The sequence below is a fragment of the Equus caballus genome, chromosome 17 (genome assembly GCF_041296265.1).
Source record: "Equus caballus isolate H_3958 breed thoroughbred chromosome 17, TB-T2T, whole genome shotgun sequence".
In the NCBI taxonomy this organism is placed as follows: domain Eukaryota; kingdom Metazoa; phylum Chordata; class Mammalia; order Perissodactyla; family Equidae; genus Equus; species Equus caballus.
In genome coordinates, this window is record NC_091700.1 from 88,916,027 (window position 1) to 88,931,964 (window position 15,938).

At 37.7% G+C, this 15,938-nt stretch overlaps 1 protein-coding gene across 3 annotated transcripts in view; it reads left to right on the forward strand.

Annotated features, from left to right (window-relative positions):
- Positions 1-15,938, forward strand: part of UBAC2 (UBA domain containing 2) — a 187,259-nt gene that overhangs the window by 89,545 nt on the left and 81,776 nt on the right. For all 3 annotated transcript variants that reach the window (XM_023621775.2, XM_023621774.2, XM_023621776.2), the window contains exons 5-6: positions 5,075-5,198; positions 8,722-8,769. In XM_023621775.2, the coding sequence (XP_023477543.1) occupies positions 5,075-5,198; positions 8,722-8,769 (172 nt within the window). The remainder of the gene's footprint in view (positions 1-5,074; positions 5,199-8,721; positions 8,770-15,938) is intronic.

Below are 15,938 nucleotides of genomic sequence, written 5' to 3' on the forward strand. Positions count from 1 at the left end.
CTATGCATTTGGAAGTCATCTCATAGAAAATGGTATACGTTGCAAATGTCAGTCTTCCTAACTCCAGAGAATGGAAGGAAGGCCAGTAACAGGAAGTTACTCAAGATAGCTCTCAAGTCAAAATATGAAAGTGGTTCCCAAAAGTTGGGATCATAAAAAAATGGAATAGGCTGTCTTTTATCTAGATGCTTGCATAGACTGGATGGCGTCTTTGAGGGATGATGTAGAGAGAGTGGCATCACTTGGTAGGAAATTGGTAACCCTCTGATCTTAGAGACCCTTGCATTCCAGGATTCTATCAAAATGGTCAAGCGGCTTTAGCCCCTCAGTGGTATTATTCCATTTAGAAGGTTATGAGGTTCTTTAGTCTCTTAAGATGCTGAAGATCTGTAGAGAAACCTTGTCAAACAGAAGAATGCCAACCCGATTTCTTTGGGCCTCTACCTCACTATCTATAAAGTAAAGGTATTGAACCAAATGATCACCTAGATAATTCCTAGTGCCAAAATTCTATGATAGGGAAATACAGAGATTTTATGATTTGGTGGATAAAGGTCAGAAAATATTCTAGAACTAGTTCCTTTAAAACGAATTGAAGAATACTTGAAGACGATACTGTTAAGTTTTTCAGTTTGTTGAAAGGCCATCCTGGTGAGGTGTTTTGGTTTTTAATTTTTGAAATAGTTACTAAGTAAAACATTGTTATATAGTGAACTCAATTAGGTAAAATAAATGTTGTAGCAAACTTGATCTACCTCTTTTTTGATATTAGAATAGTCAGGTATATAAAGAAGAGGTGATGAGGTAATTGTCCTGTGAGATGCTGTTGACGCTTAGTGTGAAATAATTTCATGAGCTCACAAAACTTATTTTTATTGTTATGGAAAATTACCAGGATTTCTTTAGTTGTGCTATAAAAGTGCAGTCACTGTCCTCCTCTGTGGAAGAAGTAAGATGGGGGCTTGTGACCTGAACTGTTTCTATTATTTTATTCATTCTATTGAATACAGTTGTGAGTATAATAGATAGTCAGTAATTATTAGTGACATAATTGAAGGAATGAATGAATTCTTTCTAACCTCTTTTCTGTACTTCAGCCTCGTATGCTTTAAGCCAGATAGGGCTTCCAGAAGTTAGCTATTCACAGTATGAAAAAGGTCAGACTGAATTATTGTTGACAGTATAAAGAACAGATGTTTTCATAAAATAAGGAGAAGAGGAAAACTGGTCAGTGACTAATATCATTATGCTATTTTATGAAGTCTGTGTGTATAGAAATAGCAACGGAAAATTTCTACAAAACAACCTATATAACCATGGTCTGCAATGTGTCCTTTTGTATTATGGGTATATGTGGTCTAGTATTTAGTCATCATTTAAAACTATACAGTGAATAATAACTTCTAAGGAATTTTAACACTTCTTCAATTGGTATAGAAGACACGAACTGTGGTCATTAAAATTCCTATCAGTATTTTCTTAGTTTACATTGAAATATAACCTCAAATAAGAACTCTGCTTCAGATTTTTATTATAACATCACTTTTTACACTCTCTTACTAAATGTAAACAGAAGAATTTCTTTAAATTAAGTACCTCAAAGAACATGTTCTGTGGTGAGAGATCTCAAGTGCAACCAAAATAGAGTTTTCTTGTTATTATCAAGAGACCAACAGGTCATATTTTGAGTATATATATGAAACCATATTTTTCAATTTCATTAAGAATAATAAGGAAGGGGCTTTTCAAAATAAAACGCAAATTCTGCTGTATGGTTTTGCCATTTTAAAGAGAAATTCATTTATTTAGCAAATACTTATTGAGCAACTACTCCGTGCTGGACATGATTCTAGATAGTGGGGATAAAGCAGGGAACAAAACTGACAGAAATCCCCTCCCTCGTGGAGCTTCCATTCTAGTCAGGGAGACAGATGATAAACAAGTCATGTAGTAGATTAAACAGTTATGGGTGCTCTGAGGAAAGGAACTAGAGCGTGCAGAGTGTGCACAGGGTTGGGGGTGCGGGAGGGGCTGCAGCTTGCAATGGGGTGGTCAGGGAGGGTTCTCCAAGAAGGAGCTATTTGAGTAAAGACCTGAAGAGTGTAAGGGAGTAAGTGACTCACCCATCTGTGGGAGGGTGGCCAGGAGAGGGGAAGAGCAGATGCACACGCCTTGGACATTGTGTGCCTGGTCCTGCTTGAGTGAGACACACCCTGGTCCAATGTGGTTGGAGCAGCGAGAGCAAGTGTTGGGGAAACTAAGTAGGGGAAGACCAGCTTTGGGGTGGGGGATGCAGGGCCTCATAGGTCTTTGTAACTTTGGCGTTAACTCCAGGGTGGGGAGTCATTGGAGGATTTTAAGCCCAGGAGTGGCTAACTGGTACTTATTAATGAAAAGAACGTACAGCTGCTTAATCGACTGTGTTTGGGTTTAGATGACTTGAATTGGGAAAGTTCTCTTGTATAGTATTCAAAATGGCAATGTAAATAAGTCTCTGTTCATTAAAATTACTTTCTTAATTTTTTTTAACCTAACAAATGTTGAGGGTCTGTTGTGTGTAAGGATCTGCATTAGGCACAAGGGGGGTGTAACGCTAAATAAAACATGGTTCTTTCTCACAGAATTAATAATCTAATGAGAGATTTTTAAAAATTCCATATAGTTAGTTAAAACGTAGATCATACAACTGTTCAAGAATAAGGATTATTTCCTTGCCCCCAGTTTATTGAGCTCCTGCGCTGTGCCAAGCACTGTGCCGGATGCCAGGAGAAACAAGAGGATGCATTTCCTTCCCTGCTGTGGGGTGTGCTCAGTCTGCGAGGGCCAGATGAGTGAAGCATTCGTGACTGATCTGCTGTGCTGTGTACTACCTCTGCTGCCCTGTCCCTGTCATCCTCCTTATAAGACTGCCAGAGGCTGCATCTTCCGCGTCTTTGTGTCTGCTATCCTGACCCAGTGCCTGGCACTTAGGTGTCCACTGGTTGACGTTTTCCCTATTCTAGCGTATGCTACATTGTTGTGGATGCCTATTGATGCGGCTGCCATTTATCACAGTTGCAGTGTATGTTTGCTTTTGTTTTGTTTTTAATAGTAAAATTAAGAGGACAGTAAATGATTTTTTTTATAGCACAATCTCTATCAAAGATGGGAAAATTCACAAGAGGCCAAGAGGGTCCTGAGTTTCCACAAAAATGGTAGTGTGAACATTTGTTTGTGGAAGCGAAGAATAGTTCTTGCATTTTTATTATGGTCAAGAAACAGTTCTTTGTGCTGATGCCAGTCACACAGAAAATGGGAAAATAGAAGACAGAGTAAGTAATTAAGCCAAGTGTTTAGTGAAGAATGGGTGCAGGTGTGTGTCCAAACCCCTGTACTCATTCATGTTGTCTGCCCAGCCTTTGTGGGAATGCGAAGTTGCAGTCCTGAAGCTAGTCGCTAGAGGTTAGTGATTGCTTCTTTTAAAAAAAATGTTTTTTTTAAACCTGGTTTCCAGTTTCTTAGGTCAGCTCCTTCTTTTCCTCTATCTAGGGTTTTGTTTTGTTTTTTGTTTTTATGGGGAAGGATCCACCCTGAGCCAACATCTGTTATGAGTCTTCCTCTTTTTTTTCTTTTTCTCCCCAAAGCCCCAGTGCATGGTTGTATACCCTAGTTGTAAGTCCTTCTAGTTCTTCTATGTGAGCTACCGCCACATCATGGCCACTGACGGCTGGGTGGTGTGGTTCCATGACTGGGAAACAAACCCCAGGCCGCCGAAGCAGTGAGAGCACCAGACTTTAACCACTGGGCCGTCAGGGCTGGCTCGACTGCTTCTTACTCATAGATGTAGATGGAGCTCCTCTACCTGGCCTACTGCCTCTCACATAGTGCCCAGGTGATTCATTGAGTAATTGAAACAGTGTAACTGAGGTAGCTTTGTGGGCAAAGAAGAGAGCTACTAACCACCAAGGAGAGTTGGAAAAATCACTGAGGAGAAGAGTTGAGCTGTGTCATACACCATAAGTATAACTTTCCTAAGCAGAAAAGTGGAAAGGACATTTAGGTTGAAAGAATAACTTGTGTCACTGAATAGTCAAAAGAACCCAATGTGCCCAGCGAGCATCTTTGCAAGGTGGAGGTGGGAGGTGAGGGACCAGATGAGGGGAAGAGAGGGGACAACAGTTGCGGAAACTACACTGATAAGAAAGAATTGGAGGACTTGGCTATTTCATGCTAATATTTAAATTTACTCTTTGGATACTAGGAGCCTGTGGAAGGAAGGGTTTTAAACAGGGGTGTGGCATCATCAGAGTTGTGTTTTGGAAAGAGAATACTGTTAACAGTATTAAGAGATAGAGAGAAGACTTTAAGTAGAAAGACACTTGTGACTTTGAACGTGTCAAGTTGAAAATACCAAATTGAGTTTCATTACCAAGGTGAGGGGACAGGCAGACAGTTTTGGGACTCACTTCATTTTCTTAACTGAACCCATAGAAGGGCTTGCAGTTATACAAGGAGATGCTGGAGCAAGAAGAAAAGACTATAATGGATTCCCAGAGAAGGTGGAAGAGTGGTAGGAGAAATCGTGGGGAAACCAGCAAGAGACAGGGTTTAAGACAAAAGGAGGAAGGAATTTGAGGAAGGGAAGGCAGGAGTGGTAAGCAGTGCTATGCTAATATATAACTGGACAAAGTCTGAGATGAGGATTTTGGATTTGACCATGATGAATTATAATGTCTGTTGCGTTTTGTGTGTCTAGTCTCTTTCATTAGATTTTAAGTCATTCTTGGGAAGAAAACATGGCATCAACTTTAAATTTTCTCATAGTGCCTGACAATTAATTAGTTAATGCTGAACCACTTCTTTCCAATAGTTTTGGGGGAGTTAACAAGGATTAGATAATAAGAGTTTTCATAAAATGTTATATATGAATACGAATTATTTCAGACGTGATGTGATGTGTAGAACTTGTGTATCTAAGACTTTGCTTTCAGACTGAAATAAAATTATAAGCAGTGTTACTTCAAATATACATTTGCCATTGGTATTTTAAATTGAGTATTATACTATAGTGATTTTATTTTATTTGTTTGCATAGCCTGGCACCTGTGTTTGCTCTGTTTGTACCATTTTACTGCTCCATACCGAGAGTCCAAGTGGCACAAATTCTGGGCCCGTTGTCCATCACAAACAAGACATTGATTTATATATTGGGACTACAGGTACAGTATGCATTTTTTGTTCACGTTTATTTAACCAGATCTTTTTTTTTTTTTGGTCTTTTTCTTATTTGATCTCCTTGAAAACAATGTTTTTTTTCCCATAAGTTTGGCTTCATGATCTATATCAAATGTTCAAAGGAAGTGTTTCAGAACGAGAACATCAAGGTATATAAGATACTAGAATACTTTCATAGCCTTTAGAAATCTGATAAGACCTTTCACTGTAATTTGTATCAGTGGAAAATATTTTAATTTCATTGTACAAGTGCATGTAAGACTTTGTAAAAAAATCATCGCATGAAGTGGAAACAAATGAGAACAGTCAAAAGATGGAAAGTGGAAAGTCACTGTCAAAATTAATGTATTGAATACAGTGTCACAAATAAAGCTCTGAAGAAGAAACCAGATATGCTTTACCAACTTTATAACTTCTGTGTTGCATAGGCCTGATAGCACCTCCCCATTTGCCAAACGGTTTGATATGAAGATCGTTAAGAGTACTTATTGTGTGACTTAAATTGAAAAAGGTTATCTTCCCCAATATTCAGTGAATATTGATCACTTTCTGCGGTTCCAGGCCTGGTGATAGAAGATACATATGATTTTCAGTTTTCTACCTGTAATACTTGTCACTTTTCTTTCACTCTCACAGCTTTTGATGTAAACTTTTATTCTGCTGTTTCCTGTGGTACCATGTGTAGCTTGGCCTTTTGATCCACTCTTAATACTCATAACATTCCTTGTCCCACACATATCAAACCGGATACTTGTGTCGCTGTAAAATGCCCTCCTCCCTCCCCTTTTAACCTTTAGCATTTCCTCTAACTTCTCTAGTCTACTATCGTGTGTTATCAATGGCTCATCTGGGGTGGGTGTTTCCTTACCACCTTTACAACCGTTTCTCATGAAATATGTTTATTTTTCATCTCCCAACATAGATATCATTTCACTCTCCCTTATCCTTCCTTATATTCATATAACCCAATAGCCCATTTCTGCATTTTATTCTTATTACTGAATTTGCTGTGGCATGTTTAAGTTTTTAAAAGATGTTACCACAGAAGGCAAAATGTAATGGAAGAGGAATACCCTAGACCTGGGGCAGGAGATCCAAGTTCTGGTTCTAATGTGGCACTCACTAGCTTGAGACTTGGGTCCATTATGGAAGGCCTCTGAGCCTCGTGTTGACTCTATAGTTCCTCCCAACTCTAAAGTTATACAGCATCTTTGGGGGGTGAGAAACACTGGTTTATTATGCATGGAGTAGGAATTCAGTGGAGCATTGTGGAAAGTCTTTGGAGCCAAGTGGACTTTGGTTTTATTACTTGCTCTGAAAATTATTTGCTTTGCCTGTCCCCTCTTCTGAGCCCACATTTGCCCATCTGTAATGTATGTATAAAAATATCTATCTTACAGGACCGTTTGAAGGCTTAAAGATAATAGTATTGGGTGTTTAGGGTAATTTGTACAGATAATAAGAACTATGTCAATTGGTTCCTGTTATTAATTAATAATTTATTATGTCTCTATAGCTGTCACCATTGGTTTTTCTGAGATTGTGAATGTGGTTTTTTTTTTTTTTTGGTGAGGTAGAAGTTGATATCAGAAAGTAGAGGTGGCATGCTTCATTGGCTTCTTGATAAAATCTAAAGTCCTTAGCATAAATGGCATCCTACGTTCTTCTTACCTGTCCAGTATCAACTCTCACCACTCCTTACCTTCAAATGAGTATGAGCCCCTTATTCTCAAAGTTTTATTTCCTCCCTCCCTCCTCTCTGGGCCTTTGCCCATCTTTCTGTGCCTTTTTGGCTCCCACATAGCACCTTCTTGTAGCTTAGGGACATTTGATGGATAGATGCATGAGTGAATAAATGACTTTAATCATTATCAGAAGAGCAAAGCTGTTTGAAGGGTCATTTAAGTATCAGATGACTTGAAAGCCAGTCATATAATGCCCTGTGATTGGGGGCTGTGGGGGATAAAATGAAGTACGAGATGTGGTGCCTGTCCTCAGGGAACCCAGCAGCAAGGAAAAACATACACACTGTCAAAACATGAGCAGACACGATTGGGACCAAATATGCAATAAGATGAGGGGCTTAAGAGTCCAAAGGAAATAATTTTTCACTGGCGGAATTAATGATATGCTCTTCTTACTTGTGTATGAGACATAATAGCATGGAGAGGTCATGAGCATGGGGCTTTGGAGCCAGAACACTGGGGTGTACTCCCAGCTCCACCACCCACCAGCTCTTTGACCTTGAGCAAATTATTTAACCTCCCCATCTTTTTGTGCGTAAACCAGAGTGCTAGTAGAACTTACCTCCTAGGGTGATTAGGAGGATTCAGTAAGTTTAATATATGAAAAGCATGACAATCACTGTCTGGCACATAGTAAGTGCTACGAAAGTGTTAGCTATTCTGTTATTCTTTATATTTTTAGGAGAAAAATATTTTTCCACATAATTCTCATCCTTGTTATTATCAGAGTCATTTACAGTGAACAAGCATCCATGCTAGATCAAAGGATTCAGTTTAAAGTTGCAGCCAGCGCTCATTTCTACGTAGGTGAGCGAGCACTAGAGCAAAGCTCGTCAGCCTCCTTCTCACCGTGCTTTGTCATCTCTGTCTTCTTTCTGTATATCTTCTTATTCTATGTATCCTTGATAAATGTGCAGGAGTTTGAGGTTTTCATCTAGCACAATGTCAGCAATGAACCTGGGTAGCCTGCTTCTTTCTCTATGAGCAGAAGTATTTAAACTAATCTAGAGATCTAAATATGAACAAACACTAGGCTACAAGTCTTTTCTTTCTTGCAGGAACACTTTGAGGTGTCTTATGACTTTTTTTCTTTAATTCTGAGCACAACTCTTAGATGTAAATGATTTGGAAAACAAAGGGAAAGATTTCATGAGACCTAAGTTTAATTACTTTTGCCATGAATTAACTTTGCACTGGTTAGTTTGCTCTTCCTTGGGTAAACTGGGATGAGAATATCAACAGTTAAGCAGAGTAGTCTTGGACATGGATCCCTCTGCTTGCAGAAGTCTTCCCATTAAATTTAGGGTAACAAGGATGAGAAATTAAAATGAGAGAATTACATAAACTGATAATTACATATCATTACTTAATGCGAAGCATTGGATGGTGACTACTTATTGTGTTGTTAATTCTAATAATTTCTTTATATGTGATATTTTACTTTGTTTAAATCAATTAATATCCATTTATAAATAGGAATACACTTGGATTTCCCTTACTTTTCCTTGCATGGGAGTGGGCCGTGTTCAACCAATCTGTTTTAGCCTATAGAAAGACTGCGGTCTTGGTTAAAAAAATAAAATAAAAATTAATATAATATTTTCTCTTAAATAACAGAATTGTTATTAATTTTATATTTGTTTATATTAATATATATAATGAATGCTTAACATAAATGGTTATGACTATAGTTATGTAAAATGTATATGCTGTGACTAGCAGTTGAATTTCATTTTTAGTTGCCTTTTTTTTTCTTTTATAGCTTTTCACCTCTGGTTCCTACATCTGGATTGTAGCCATAAGTGGACTTGTAAGTGTGATTTCCCCTCCTCCCCCTATTCCCTCTCTTTTCTGAAGAAACTTTAGGAAAAATGCCATATTTAGATTATGGATCATAGTCAGTTATCTCCAACATTCTTTTTAACCGTGTCAGGTTCTGTCTTAATGCAGCTTCCTTAGTGATGGAAAAAGGCCAGTTACATGGGTAATTGAGATATAATGTTTGTCTCAATTTTCAAGGTAATTCTGTTGAAAGTTTTAGCTGAGTTTCTTGTCAGTGTTGTTGTTTTTAAATTACATTAGTAGTCTAACTTGTAGTAGGAAAAAAATGACAGAAAAAAAATGGAGAAGTTGGATTTACTAAAAATAATGAGAGATATTCTGCTTGTTTTGTAAAGAGACATTGTCATGCAAGGGAAAAAAATAAGGCTAAGTGGAAAGTCAGGTGGATTGGAACCTACAGAAGACTCATCGGGTCTGTGGCCAGAGAAGGAAGAAGGGAATGAGCCACAGAACTGGGTGGCGGCCTCGTACTGTGTGCTAGCACGTCTTCCTCTCACCCATACCCATGCTGCTCTGCATGATTTTAGTTTAATAAGCATTTGTCTCAATCTGTTTATGAGGTTTTTAAAAAGAAATCTAGAGCACGAAAGTGAGCTTTATTTTTATCCGTGACTTATATTTGAACTCCCAAATTTATATAAAAATAATTTTATTGCTAGTGTGTATAGAATATAATTTTAATTTCTTTCTTGAAAAAGACTAATAAAATTACATAATGGATTGAAAGTAATATATATAAGATCAAAGGGAAAAGGATTTTGAAATAACTATGCATTCCACTGCAGACATTTTAAGTACGTTATCACTATTTGTTCTTCTTTCCTGGGTGAATGGTATTTTGGGCCACTGTGTCATGACTTTTAAGTCTGCTCACTTCCCTCCTTCCTTTATGCTGTCTATGTTATTCCTTTTCTGTGTTTATTCTTTTCATATACAACTTAATCCTTTATTCCCCACAGCTTCCAGCCAAAATTCTGGGGATTGAAGTCACTTTGTTCTCCCTCTGTAAATATTTTTCTCAGATACCCAGATATCTGATTTGCTTAGGGACCACAGAGCTGAACTCCACTGGGAGGTCTTCAGACCACCCGAGCTACCTGGTATTCTTAAGACTTGTAGTGATTAGGGACAACCTGGGGTCAGACCAGTTCTATGGGGCACAGTTGCCAGGCTCTCCCCTGTCCAATCTCATCTCCACTTGACTGCCAGCTTGATTGACAGCTACTTAACCAGCCTGCGAACAATAAATGGATAGCTCATCGCCTTCATGATAAGAGCAGCATGAGAATTTACTGTTTCTTTCATGGCACATTTTATTTCTCTTAGCAGTGATAGTCTTGAGTCTTTTGGTATATTTTCCTAAAGCACCAAGAATTTGAGCGGTACCTTATTGTATGCTATTTCATTGTGTTGGTTCACGATTGATTGATTTGCTCTCATTATCTAAACCCTTCTTTAATAACTCATGTGACTCATTTGTTTTGAGGTATCCCCTTTTCTTTCTTTATTCTGTTTTCAGACTCTTGGTTTTAAATTAAGTGCTTGCTATCACCTCAGAAAGTTTCATTTTGTGACGTTTGGTGCTCTAGAATTGGAGGTTGCATCGTTCATCTCTTTGTAGTCTTTTTAAAATCTAAAATACGTATGTTGTGGTACAGTCTTTATCCAGTACTTTTCCAGTGTTTAACATGTAGTAAGATGCTGCTTTTAATTTTTTTTAAAGGAATCATAAATTTAACAAGTTTTTGACATAAACATCCTTTGTTTCAGAAGAGTGAATAGAATTTCACAGTATTTGGAATATAAGTCCCAGATGAATATAGCATTTAAATAATCCCACCATTAATAAACACCTCGGAGCCAATTGAATTTTCACTTCTTACAGTAATTAATTCAGCCAGCGTTACTGACCTCCGACCATGAACACAAATCTGATATATCTTCATATCAGCCTTGTTCTTTCATATTATTCCACCATAATTAGATGATACTTTGTTTACTTAAAATGATTAGTGTCAGTGATAATCCTAGCTGGTTTTCCTTCATGCTGCACCATAAATGTTGATTGCTTGTTTTGGACTTAATGAATATTTTATTTCCAACTTTTTCCAGAAAAACCACATTTTTATTATGAAATATTTAATATGGTGTACTTTAGATAAGGATAATAATAAAGGAGGATATAAAAATTATTTGTGATTGTTTGATTTACACACTGCTGATTATAGGATCAGAGTCTGAGATTCACAAAGCCACAGTTTGTGCCAGATGTCTCTTGCTCGACATGACTTCTCCTCTCTCCCCATATATCAAGTGACTTCCCTTTTTTTTGGTTTTTATGCCAAATAAAATACTAAAAAGAAAATAAAATTCTTACTACCAAAAAGAAATGCACAGATGGTATTCAGTGTTTTGAGGGAATGTTAGAAAACCTGTTGGTAAAATGTCACCTTTTAGCATTGAAACCAGTAGTTCTCCTGTATATGTATATATATAACATACTGTATATGTTAAGGAAGTAATTTTATTTCAATCTGGCAATTCTGTGTTTTTTAAGAGAAAGAGCTTTTTTAAAAAAAGACATTTATGTAAAACATAAGTCGTGTTATCTGCTGTCATAGAAACCAAAAACTTTACTCATGTTTTTCTGGAAAGCTGCCAGCTTTGGATTTATTTTACTTTATTTAATTATTGGTGGATTTATTTTGGTTAGGCTAGTTTTTAATCTCTCCTTGTGTCACTCATTCTTGCATGATTATAAATGTTTCTGGATATATAAATTTAAAAATATCCCGCTGATTAAAAGAGGAGGAGGTTGATAAATTACATCAGTACAGTATTTTACTAGATGGGAGCCCGCTTTCTGTTTTTAGTGGTGTCACAGAAAAGAGTGAGGACTGAATTTTTTTTCCTGAGTTGAGGGGGGAAGAAGTGTTGAGCTTACTAGGAGCAATAATAAGTTGGTTTGCATAGGACAGCTGTCAGGCTTCAGCTCCGTTTTGTGATCCATCAGAGATTCTAGCTGCCGCCCAGAAAAGGCTAAAGGACATTTAGTTGTGCTTAAAGATTGCTTTGAGATCATTCACATGTATCACTGATACATGTTTTTATGTTGTGTGGTTCCTTCTTTGGCAACTCTGCTTTTTAATACCAACAATTTATATTTAGAATACGACGATTTTCACGAAAGGTTGCAAAATTGTAACTGGAAAGCTTGGCTATAGTAGCCAAGTAAAATATTTCAGTTTAAGCAAGAACTTCAGAAATGTTGGTCTGCACAGCTTGCATCATATTCTTACCGTCATATTTAACTGTTCTTTTTAATGTTTTTGGTGAGAGACCTTCAAAAATTGAGACCACTCATATATAGTCACAATTCCACTACTCTTGTCACATGTTAATACTTTTTTTCCTTAAAGAAAATGTTGCTAACTTACTGAACTTTATTTAAGTTCTTTTTGCGGCTCTGCAGAGAGCCTTTGGGCCATCCATATCCCTGCACTTCTTCATTTTCTGCTGTTTTATGAATCATAGTAGTGAGTCATTACCACTGGGATGTACCCTAATTCTCAAAAGCTGAAGTCTCAGGCCTGAGCTGATTCTGGCATGATTAAAACAGAAAGAGCCTGCTTTTGCCAATTTTCTCTTTTCGCAATTCACATATTTATCGTCATTTGGTCCTGTTTCAAGCTATTTGGGAGCAACTTAGCAGACCTACATTTCTCAGGTTCCAGGCTTCTCCCCTTCAACATATCCCTTTACAGTCTACCTATTTCCTGCATTTGTTACCTGTTCTGCACAGTATATCAGACTTTGATTATCTTGTGATCAGCAATGTTAGTGTGAAAAAAATCTGTCTTACCCAATAACAAGATTAGAAACACAGATTGACACCAGATTATTTAGGACTTTGAATGTGGTCTCAGTTTCTTTTTTTTTTTCTGTAGGCAGTGGGGATTTTTATAGCTTTTCAAAAAGAAAACTTCATGATGGTGCAAGAGTATAAAAGTCTTATTAGATTTTTTAAATAAGTGAAAAAGGGAAGGGAAAAGTGAGCAATCTTGAAGGAATCAAGATGGCTCATTTGTGGGCTGTGATTTGCCTTTCTCTCTTCCCTCCATAATAGTTTTAAGGACAAAAGTGAAACATTGTCTTATGGTAACTATAAAAGAAAAGCATCAATCAGAACCTTATGTCGATGGGCTTTCCAACTCATGATATGACATTAAGGGGAAAGCTCATGGACCTAGCATAATCTACCGTGGAAATTTAAACTTGTTTGGAGTAGGTTTGGAGCCCTGACCTGCTTCCTGGGTGAGTGAGAATGGGGTGCTCTGTGCCTCGTTCTGCTCTCAATGTCTTTCTCTTCTCTTCATGCCTCCTTTACTCCTATTCTTTATTCTTTCTTCCCTTAGATCTCGCTCCAGATTGACCAAAGAAAGGTACAGTGTAGCCAAGCAAGTAACTCATCTGATGCTCATGGTTTTCAGCTGAATTTTAGGGATTGAGATTATTTTCTAGCAATTCATTGAAAGTGAGGACAGAACTGCAGAGGGAAGTCAAGGCTAGTTAAAGCTGTGAAGTTGACTGGGCTTGTGAAAGGACCAAGTGTGAAGTGGAAGATGACAGTAGATCCTTAGGAAACCTCCATAGTTAGAGGGCACTTTCACCTCCTTATAGTTAACATAGCATTTATAATCCCAACACTGAATCGAGTGCTTATCAGTCAATTGGACATCACACACACACTCTCTTTCATATTGATTTATTCATACCTTCTCTCGTCACCCCTTTTCCTTCCCTTCCTCTCTATGTGCCCTTCCCTTACCCTGACCTCAGTTAGCCTGGACCTACTGAAAGAAACCTTCTGTCCTCTGCCTTGTCATGGGAATTGCAACTCAGTCCAGGGCTGAGAGGGAATGTCTTATTAGACAGGTATTACACGGGGAGGGAATGACTAGTAGACTCTGATTTTTAAATGTTCAATACAAAATAAATGAAATTATGCCAATGCCTTGATAAAAATGGCACAGAAGTGCCTTATAAAATATAACTATAAAATTTTTATTACTGCAACTTATCTTTTACCAGAGGCAAAAACCTAGACTCCTTTCCAAGCCTGTCAAAATCTGGCCTCCTCATGTACCCTCTCACCCATGTGTGACATATACTTTAGTGACACTGAATGTTTTACTGTTCCTGAAATCTCGTTTATCTCAGGATTCTGTGCCATGTGTAATCACTTATCTTCTTATTGTATAGTCACTTATTTTCTTTAACAAACACACAGCACTTACTGTGTACCAGGTACTTGTGGTAGATTATGTTATTTGTTCAAATATTTTTGCTTATTCAGAATATTTGCTGCCACTCTCTACTGTGGCCCTCCCTACAGGGCCTGTGCATGCCCTATTAACATCAGGCTTTACTCTTTGGCCTACATTAGCCACTAAAATGTGAGCAGAAGTGATGAATGCTTCACATGCAGAAGTTTAAGAGCCATTGCATGGTTCCACCATTGCTCTGTTCCCTTTCCCATGAGAAAAGCATGTGCCACATAAAAGCTGCTCTTTCAGCCCAGACCCCAGAATGAAGAAGACACATGGAGTGGGACTGTGGCCAACATGTAAGATGAGTGAGAAATAAATGTTTGTTATAGGCTACTAAAATTTGGCGTAATTTGCTACCACGGTATAACCTAGAGAAAGCACACTAATACAGCTCTTTTCTAAGCACTTTACAAATGTTATCTTAATTATTCCTCATAAAAACCTGATGAAGTAGGGACTATTAACCCCATTTTATAGATGAAGAAACTGAGGCACAGAGAATTTTAGTAATTTGCCAAGAATATAAGCTGGTAAGCAGTAGGGATAGAATTCAAAGGCAGGTGTTCTAGCTTTAGTGCCAATGCCCCTAAGAGGTAGCTTTGCATAACCACACGCAGTTCTTTCAAACTATATTCCCTCTTTCACCATTAGATCCCTTCTTTTTCTAGCAAAATCTTCTCATTTAAGTCCTGACTCTGAAGCTTTTTCTGAGTCAGCCCTGTCTTTCAGTTTAGGAATTATACATTATTCTTTTTAATCCCCAGTGCCTAACACAATGTCTGGCATTTTATCTACCTTCTATAAATAATTGTTGAGTTTCAAAATTCAGTATTATCACAATAATAATTTCTGTGCTATAAAACACTGTAACACTTTGTGATTATCAGGATCTTTTCAGTGTGTACTGCCTTACTAGGTTCTTGTTACAATCTCTACAGTGGTGGAGAACCTGGACTTCGTATTTTAAAGATGGGGAGGCTGAAGTTCAGTTGTACAACTGATGGATGATAGAGCCGGGACCAAAGGCCAGATGTTCTTGTCCTGGTCCAGTTGGTCCAGTGTCTTCCACTACATGTTTCAAGGCTCTCATCCTTGTCTGTTTCAACCACAAGACACACATAGAAAGCTATTCTTAGATCTCCCCTTGACTACACCACTAAGGTGAGGCCTTGTTCAACATCAGTGTAGACACAATTCTGGAGGGAGATCCTGGATATGAAGAAGTTTTAAAAGTGCCCAGAGGCTCTGAAAGACATATCAACAGCTTTTTGCAGCCTTCATTATGAATTGTGTGGGCTGACCAATATCCAAGAAAACTTTATCCCATTGGCAGGCTTTACTTTCTTCCTGATATGAAGAATCTAGCCTATAGCTATACTTTCTCTTTTAAGATCATCAAGATATTTAACTGATCCTCCGTGTGAAGGATTAAAAATGCAGCTCAAACCTCACTTTTCAACAACTCATCTTGTGTTTCTGGCATTGTCATGTACAAGAAAATGAAGTGAAGATGGCTTTAAGAAAGTTTAAAGGATAATTTAAAATATACTAAGCTGGTTCAGTAGCACTGCTGGTCAAAGGAAAAAGAAGTGGAGATAAGGAAGAGGGTACCAAGAAAGCATCCACACTTCTTAATTTTAGATGATAACTGGTAGATTATCATGTCAGTTGCAGCACAGCATTTTCCCACAGGGTCTTCGCATTGTTTTCCTATCAGGAGATCAAAAGATTTGAATCAATTTTGATTATCTCTTTAAACTGATTTTTTTGTTAATAGAATCTCCAATGTTCCTTCCTCTTTGGGGCT